General features: G+C 41.1%; 1 protein-coding gene across 1 annotated transcript in view; it reads left to right on the top strand.

The window, feature by feature from the left end:
* Positions 1-3,672: 3,672 nt before the first annotated feature.
* The window catches only part of LOC119791534 (latent-transforming growth factor beta-binding protein 4-like), a 75,837-nt gene continuing 70,055 nt past the window's right edge, over positions 3,673-9,454 (top strand). The window contains exon 1 of the mRNA XM_038297683.1: positions 3,673-4,205. Coding sequence (XP_038153611.1) covers positions 3,937-4,205 — 269 coding nt within the window. The 5' untranslated portion in view covers positions 3,673-3,936. The remainder of the gene's footprint in view (positions 4,206-9,454) is intronic.

Here is a 9,454-nt window from a genome sequence, read left to right as displayed (position 1 = left end):
AATTTCCTGGGTTTAGATTTGTAAATAATTTATTTCATTATTGGTTTTATGTTTGCTTGTCATTGTCCCTTTATTGGGTTCAGTGCTTAATCTAAAGAACAACACAAAATACAAACACTCTGCTGTTATATGCATGCAATATAACAGAAATAATGTTAAAGCGTCCATTCTCTGAGCAAACTCGTCATTATTATTTTATACAATGCAGTTCACCATGTTTATGTAATGATCTTGGTTCTGTTGGTTTTTCTCTAAGTTTTCAGTTTTAAGTTCATCCAGGTTTTTCCTTGTTTTCTAGCTTTATTATTGTGTCTGGATTCATTTAAGTTTCTTAGGTTTTTCTTTGTCTGTCCTCTGTCGCCCCCTTGTGTTTTCTTTTCCCTTGGCTTCCTCGTCAGCTCTACTCACACCTGCTCCTTATTATCTCGTTAGTCCTTCCTTTGTTCAGTCAGCCATATTAAACTCCCTCTGCAGTCCCTCTGTGCTGATTCCCCATCTTACTTCATCCTACCCTGGCTCCTCATGATTGTTTCCCCTGATGCCTCCATGATCCTGGTTTGTGTTTAATTCTTATGTTGGTTTTTTGGATTACTGTTTGGCTGCCTGTCATCATTGATTAAACCTTCAAAGATCTCACCCCTGCCTCTCAGCTTCTGCTTTTGGGTCCTCACAAAAAACTTAAAACCAAATCTTGACAGTTTAATGATTTAAGGATAGAAATAAGTACATTAGTTAACCTAATTACATTATCTAATGGTGACCTTTGTGACTCCTATCTAAGCCTAGCCTCATTGTGGCTTATTTTATTAGTTTAGCCTTAACTTCATTTATAGCTTAGCCTTATTATTTATTTGTAAAATTTATCCTCATCTTGTTTTAAATCTTAACTAAAGTTTATTTGATCTGATCTCAGGTTCGAGCAGTTTTTCGGTTGAGCCCAGCTAGTATGTTTTACTTACAAGTTTAAAAATTGTTTAGCATTTTATCATATTTTGCAATCTCCTCTGGTTCTTTTGAATAGAACCCTTTAAAACAAAAGTGTTGCGTAAACAAAACGGAGCAACTGACACCCATTGGAATAAAGTTCCAGGTCTAACATACAGTTGTCTCTACTGGAGTAATAAATATGGGTTTAAAGTTGAGGGAGGCAGCAGAATATTGCTTTAAAGGTTTCCCAGCTGCTGTGTGAAGCTTCTGTCCACTTCCTCTGCTCTGCAAACAGTCTGAGCTTCAAAGCACATCTCCTCCTCTAGTGTTGAGAAGACAGAGAGCTGCCTGTTATGCTCGTGTTTCATCTCCAGCTTCCTACCATTCATCTCTGGGTGATCAACTGCTGTTTGAACTGCAGAACATAAATAGAAGTTAGAGGAGATGTCTCTCTATCTCCTCAGTCAGATTAAAAACTATAAATTCTCTATTCATTCATGAGCATTACTTTAGCAGATTAAGAAAAAGCCTTTGCTGTATTCTGTAAATGACATGTAATCCTAAAGCCTTAGATTTAATCACGGGAACCGAAAGAAACCTTGTGAGGAGCTTATTTTCGTTGTTTCAAACAGCCTAGAATGTCTGTGTTTGAGGGTTCAGACCAGCAGCGGTGTGTGACTGTGTTCTGTTTGGATACAGTTGGCGGGGCCTCCTTCGCCTCAATACAACCAGTACACTGTGAGTAATGTTTAAATCCTTTGCAGCGAGGCCAGTTCTACACTCAAAGCTGAACCCAGCATCGGCCTCACTGATTAATGCTAAGCTGAGGAAAATTAAGACAAAACATGCTCTGGTTTAAGTAGCATGTTTTGATTGTGAAATAAATGAATTAAATCTTCATAGACAAAAAATTCAAGTCATCTCCCAGCCATTGTTTGTACTCCAGCAAAGCAATATTTACTTACAAGAAGGAAAGGGACAGGACAGGTCTTTTCGTGATTATTTGGCGATTTTTTTTTTCTTTTATTCCCATGGTACTGAAAATGGTATGAAATATTTCCCCAGGTATCAATATTTTGACATTTTTGTGAGAACCCTACAAAGTGCTGTTATGTGGTGATTGAGGTGGATATCTATATATATCCATCTGTCCAATTTCAATGACGTTTATCCCAAGCGGGGTTGCTGGTGCCAATCTCTAGCTGTCTGCGGGCGAGAGGCGGGGTCCACCCTGGACAGATCACCCATCCATCGTAGGGCAACACAGGGACAAATAGGACAAACAACCATTCACATGCTGTACCTGGAGAGAACCCCACATTATATATATATATATATATATATATATATATATATATATATATATATATATATACACACACACAGTGTATATATATCTATATATAAAAATACCTTTTTATTACATAGTAAAAAAGTATTTGTGTGCAAATTGAATTGAATTGACTCTCTTAAAATATTTGGCTCTCCAGGTCAAGAGCACAGTCTGAGCCACATTATTGAATATTTATTGTTAGTAGAATTTATCCCTGCAGCAGTGTCTTCATAGTTCTGCCTGAAACGTGGTTCGGACAGCTTCAGCTGATCCAGGAAGCTACTGCCAGCATCCTCACTAGAACTAAGAAATTGGAGAACATCAGGCCAGTTCTAACTCCTTCTGGCTCCTTGAAATCCGTCTGTTAGTCTATAAATCACTGAATGGCTTAGCTGCAAATCATATTACAGACTTGCTTTCAGTGTTTGACCACTCAGAGCTCTCTGGTCTACTGGATGAAATCCACTCTGCAGAACTGGAACCAGAACCAAACATGGAGCAGCAGCTTTTTGTTCTTATGCTCCACTGAGCTGGATTAAATTCTTATAAAAACTCTGAAATCTTAGTGATTTTAAGTTGAGATAAAAGAGGCCTCTGACTAATATCTAAACATTATTTCTTAACTTATAAGCCCATTATTTGTGTTTTTGAATGATTTAATTACCTTTATGCCACTGCAATGTACTTTTCCTCCTTTTTGCTATACCACACTTTGAATTGTCCTGAGATTTGCTTTATAAAGAAACTTGTCTTGCTTATTTTGGGGAAGTTTTTAATTGTTTTTTTTACTGTTACCAACCTGAGAGTCACAGACGTTAGGTAAAACAAAAGATTTTTAAATAAAAGAAAAGTTGTCTTCTTTTAAATGTCTAAAATAATCTTTCTTCCCGCAGTCTTCGGGTTTGTGGAGGTCTGTGTTGTCTCGGTTGGAGGCTGTCGAATAAAACCAGGATGTGCATCAAGCGTGAGCAAAACATTCACTTTATCCACAATATTTACTTCATGTAATAAACAGTGCAACTTTTCCTGGTTTGTTGTCTTCCCAACCACCCACCACCCCACCCCACCCCAGCATTTAATTCAAGAAACAGATCCTCTAAAATGGGGGGAAACATAAAGAGTTTTAGGTGTTATTTTCTCCCCTTCTTTCCTGCAGTAGAGCTGCTGCCCCTAATTTCTCATGTTTTTGACTTTTTTGGGGGGGGGGAACAAAACAAGTAAAAAAAATACCTACAGAGCAACAAACATTTCAATTTACACATGTTAACATTGCTGGACCTATTCACAAAACGTATGCAGGATTCCCCATGCGGCGAAACAAGCCCAAACCATAGTCCCTCCACTGCTGTACTTGGCATTTGCTCACATTGAAAACGACTTGTTATTCTCTCTTTTCTTTTTCTGCAGCCAGATGTTCTCCACCCTGCAGTAATGGATCGTTGTGTCGAACTTCCAACAGCTGTCTGTACAGGAAAGGTTTTCATGGCATCCGCTGCCAATTCACCAGAATTTTAGGTCCTGAGGGAGGCGCTCCAGGAACATCCTCTCATCCAGCTGGTCAACCTGAACACACATGTTCTGATCGAAAGCCGTCAAACAATGGAAACTTTGCTCCTCTGAAGAATGGAAGTTTGGAATTTGAAAGTCAAGGAGCAGATCCAGGAGGGGTTACCAAAATGATTCTGACACCAATAGAGAACCGAACCACTCCAGGAAGCGTGGGTCTGATAAGGACAGATCCAGAGAGGCAAAAAACTGTTGAGGAACAAGATGTTCTGGAGCTGAAGACCCAAAGTAATGAAGGAAAAAGGACACAAAGATCTAAATCGCTGGAGCTGAAATTAAGTCTGGGAGTTCAAACAGATGAAGGTCTGACGGAAACCTCAGAGAGGAGACCAGATGAGAAAAAAGGAGGAGCAGAGGAGATGAAGAGGCAGGTCCCGAGGTAAGAGTCTCTCCTTTGTTTCCTCCTAAGGGCAGATTAGACTTCTGCAACTGCACACATCAAATGTCACTTGCGTCTGGTCGGCATCCAGTTTTGCTGGTATGCTTCTGCACTGTTGGTCTGGAATTTCTAGGGACGCACAGCAGTTTGCCGCCGAAGCGCAAGAGGGAGCCTATTCGAGAACTCGCGAGAACTTTGGCTTATCTTCCAAAACAACAATGGCGCGTCTGCAAGATATCACGGTTACGGAGATGGATCTGGAGTTGCTAGACATGGAAGAGGAACAGGTTCTGGCTGATATCCCTCCAGGAGTTGGCATCTTTATATAATTTGTGTGAGGCATAGTACAGGTGGTTGTACTTCCGAACCTCCTGGATTAACCTTTCGTCGTTGTTGTTCATTGTAGTAGTTCCTTGGTTTTTAAAAATGGACCAATCACAGCTGCTTTCTGTCTGAGCACTTGTGCTTGAGGTCTGCGTGAGTTTGCGACCGTCCGATGCCTAGTCAGGATTCTTTTGAGGTGCGCGACGACGGTTGCAGAACCTCTGCGCAGGGGGCGTGGTCACGCAGAGACAGATTTGACGGTTGCAGAGGCTATGCGTCAGAAGCAGAAATTGGCCTTTAGGCTCTTCAATCCGAGTCTATACACATTGTGCTATGTCCGTGTGTCTTTATATTCTGTTCACCATTTCAATTGAAGTGTCTTTTAGGCCTCGCAAAACCCCCCACCCCCCATCCTACCCACCCCAATGTATGTGATGATCTTTCTCAGTACTTGCGCTACAAATCTTGAAATGTTTCTTTTATTCTCTCATATTCTCACATCTCTGTGTAGTTTTATGTTCAGACAGCAGGTGGAGACTTTCACCTATTTAATAACATCAAACCATATTTTAAAATGATGTAAAGTTTCTTGTTTTCCTTTCTAAGGCAGAATGGTTCATAGTTCAGTGTCAAACACCCCCTTCCTCTTTTCCTGCTTTTCCTTCAGAGAGAGGAAAAGAAAGACCCGATTGTTTGTCTCCAGAGAACTGAGGGGGATTATAGAGTCTGATATGTAGATGAATTAAACTAGATTTCAATGGTCAGCGTTGGGCTGTGACTGAGTGGTCAGGGTTGAAGGTCAGAGGTCAGAGGTCAGGGCCATGGCAGCCAATAGCTAGATTAGTTCTGTGGAGGAAATCTGTCCTTAATGTAATTTGGAAAAAAAAACTTTTAAAGTATACTAGGGGGAAAAGCTTTCAAACTTTCAAAGCTCTGAATTATTCAAACAGATGATGGACATTTTTTCCAGAAACAGAACAGACAACTTAGCAGAGGAGAACGTTTTAACTAGCTCCATACACATTGTGCTATTAGCAGTTTCCTAAATAAATGTCTTAAAATGGTCAAAATAGGTGTTTTAGAAAAAAAATAACGGCAATAATTTACTGTAGGATAATGTATCTCTGTTTTTATAGCCAATGTGAAAGATTTAGTTAGCCTAGTAGTTTCAGTTCTGTTGCACTTTTCTACTAAGTTATTTTAAAAGGCAGCAAATGCTAAGTTTCAAACTAGGAAAAAACACAATGCTAAAAAACATTATTATTTGAGTTTATCTTGCATTTACTAATGACTTTTTTTAAATTTATGATAATCTTTGTTAAGCTGAATTTTTTTTTTTTTTTTTACGTTAGTTGCCATAGTTTGAGACTGATTTAGCTTATTTTAGCTTTAGCTTATCCTGCACTGGCTAAGCTGTAGTTGACCTTATTGTAGTTTATTTTATTATAGCCCAGTCTGATTTATCTAAAGGGACTTCTGCAACCGCACACATTAAATGTCGCTTGGATCTGGTCGCGAATCATTTTTGCTGGTATGCTTCCGCACACACAGCAGATTCCCGCCAAAGTGCAAGGGGAAGCCTATTCGAGAACTTGCGAGAACTCCGGCGGATGGTCACGAGAACTTCGGTGGCGCCGGCTGGAGTGTTTATTTTCCAAAACAACAATGGCGCGTCTGCAAGATATCACGGTCATGGAGATGGACCTAGGGTTGCTAGACATCGAAGAGGACATATTTATTTATATAATTTGTCTGAGGCATCGTACAAGTGGTTGTACTTCCGAGCCTCCTGGATTAACCTTTCGTCGTAGTTGTCCTTTGCAGTTGTTCCTCGGTTTTTAAAAATGGCGTGCCCCGGCACTGAATCGAGAAGGACGACCACATAGACAGCCGGAAAGGCATACCAAGGACCAATCACAGGTTCTTTTTGTCTGTGCACTTCTGTTTGAGGTCTGCTTGGGTTTGCGACCGTCCGATGCGTAGTAAGGATTATTTTGAGGTGCACGACGATGGTTGCAGAACCTCTGTGTGGGGGGCGTGGTCGCGCACAGAGAAAGATTTGACGGTTGCAGAGGATATAAATCAGAAGCATAAATTGGCCTTTAGTGTAAACTAGGGGTGTAAATAATAATCGTTTTGTATCAATGCATCGATCCAAAAGCCGACGATCCGATGCATCGACACGTCCGCAAGATAATCGATTCATGTTTTTTTTCCCCTATTTTTCCCCTATTCCCCTATTTTTCCTATTTTTATCCATTTGCTCCTGGGCGTAATTCTCCCTCCCGTGCTGCGGTGCCGCTAAACCTATTTTGCCCTCCTACCTCGCTTCCTGGTTATACTCTTACAGCAGTGTGTTGCAGCAAGCTTGACACAGACATTTTTAAATTATGCTCAGTATTGAAGCGTGGTCTGAGCTACACGCTGTGGGTCTAGATACTGCCGAGGCGGTGAGGAAGTGGGGACAAGTTTAGTCCGACGACGGAGGGAAATGAGGGCCAAAAAGAGCGGAGATTCAGCTGGAAAAAGGGTCCCAGCGTTCTCGTGCACCTCGCTCTTCTAGCGGGTCAAACTTCACGAGTTGTTTTCCGCAATTTCGGTCATAAAAACAAAACAAGCCGCCCTCCTGTCTGGTGCACTGTTTGTGGTCAGCTACAATCTGGGAGAGGTGCAGCGGAGCGTCTCTCAAGGGGGCGGTGATGTCGACACTCTTGAGCCTTCTTCTTCTTTTTTTTTAATGGCGGTTGGAAAACAACTTATAGGTGCATTACCGCCACCTTCCAGAATGGAGTATGGACCAGACAAACTATTATATTCTCCCTAAAATACCCGTTCTCCTTAGAAAATTAAAAATACTACCAAAAACTACATCCCCAGATGACCTTTGAAACAATTCCCTTATATCTAGTTTATTTTTATTCCTGTCTAACTCTCTAAGCAACATCTCTCTTTCCTGAGTATATTTATTACATTCTAAAAAAATATGTTGGACAGTTTCTCTGGAGCCGAGGTATTGCATTGAACTCATTACACTGATATTGTGCAGTATTTTTTGATGCAACTTTTCTACTTCTGTTATTTGCTGTTGTTTCTAAAGAAAATGCATAATGATATTACAGCTTTCATTGATTTATTTCAAACTTGAAACTTTGTTTAGCCTGTAAGGTGTAAAAAAAAACAAATAATAAAAAAAAACAAATTAATCGAATCGAATCGTGGTGTATTCTTGAGTATCGAAAATAATCGAATCGTTGGGTCAGGAAATCGATACTGAATCGAATCGCCATGATGGATGTGATTTACACTCCTAGTGTAAACCAAGTTAATGAAACTTACAAATGATATTTGTTTAATCAGCCTATCTTATTGAAGCTTTAGTTGGGTAATCTTCTGTTAGTTTAGCTTGACTAGCTTACTTCATTTTGTTATCGCACCTTATTTTTGCTTTGTCTGCTTATATTGATGCTTGTTAAACTTCACTTAATGGATTTTAATTTAGCAAGATTAATTCTGGGGAGTAAATCTGTCCTTAATGTAATACGGGAAAAACAACTTCCAAAGTATACAAGTTGTTAAAGCTTAGGGAAGGCCATTCTGAGGTTTTCTTTGAACTTTGTCTTTTTCCAAACCTTCCCAAGGTTTAAGCTGAGTTTTAGCTGAAACTCAGCTTAGTTCAATCTGAAAAACTAACAGGGAGAGAAAAGGCAGTTAGAAGAAATGTATTGATATAATTCTTTGTCTTTGGCGCTCGGACCTCGGTAGGAAACATAGCGCTGAATTTTTGGTAGATATGCATGGACAGGAGCAAAGAATAGGACTGTCCCCCCCCCAGGCCTGAAACTGGTGGTGGAGTGGGGCGACAGTGGCGTTTGATGTAGGAGTTTGCCCTGAAATCGAAGGATTGACGGTTCAAGCCCCGGCTCTGACTTTCAGTGTTGTTGTGTCCTTGGGCAAGACACTTCACCTGCATTGTCTACTGATGGTGGTCAGAGGGCCCCCGGTGGGGCCAGTGTACGGCAGCCCCGCTTCTGTCAGTGAGCCCAAGGGCAGCTGTGGCTACAATGTAGCTTGCCACCATCAATGTGTGAGTGTGTGCGTGAATGGGTAAATGAATGTAGTGTAAAGCGCTTTGGTCAAGTCTCCTGACTTGAATAAAGGCACTATATAAGTACATCCCATTTACCATTTAGATGAAGTTGGTCAGTCTGTAAACTGCTGGTTAGCGAGACGGTATGCTGAACTTTATGGGGGGATCCAGTTGACTGTGTGAGCTGATACTAGAGCTTCACTCAGGGACCTGGAAAATGGAAGTGCAGTTGGATAACACAGGTTGAGAGAAGCTGATGAGCAAGCATGAAGCGTCAGTGGAGAGGAAAAACTCCCCGTTGGGAAGAAACCTCTGGAAGAACCAGGCTCAACATGGCGGTCTTCTGCCAGACCGGTTGAAATGAGACACGGAATGCAGTAAGAGTCCGGGAAGAATGACACTCTGATGAAGTTTTTGCTACGATGGTGGAGGAGGGGCTGGAGGTGGGTTGAAACGGGGTCATCTGAATGAGGTCACACAGCGCATCTACCACCTGCGCACAGGGTAGCACATGAGTTGCAGATCAGAGCCCTTTTAAGATGAACTTTGGATGTTGATTGGCTTTCGTTGAGGCGTGGTTCAAAGCTGATTGGCTGTGTCGTAGGCGAATGAAGGCAATTAATCCGTTTTTTTCAGTTGAACTTCCGCCTCGGCTCCATTTTAATTTTCATTGTAGAAACTTGGTCCATTTTACAGCTAAGCTTGAGTTCATACAGACTGCAATGGTTGCCCATTCTTCCTGCAAAATAGCTTGAGGTCAGTGAGATAGGATAGAGAGCATTTCTGAACAGCAGTTTTCAGGTCTTTGCACAGATTCTCAATGTGATTAAGGTCTGGA

This window comes from Cyprinodon tularosa, unplaced genomic scaffold (assembly GCF_016077235.1).
Source record: "Cyprinodon tularosa strain WSP-4 unplaced genomic scaffold, ASM1607723v1 ctg394, whole genome shotgun sequence".
NCBI classification, from domain to species: domain Eukaryota; kingdom Metazoa; phylum Chordata; class Actinopteri; order Cyprinodontiformes; family Cyprinodontidae; genus Cyprinodon; species Cyprinodon tularosa.
Note: the sequence above shows the minus strand (reverse complement) of the source record. Positions and strands in the feature narration are given on the sequence as shown.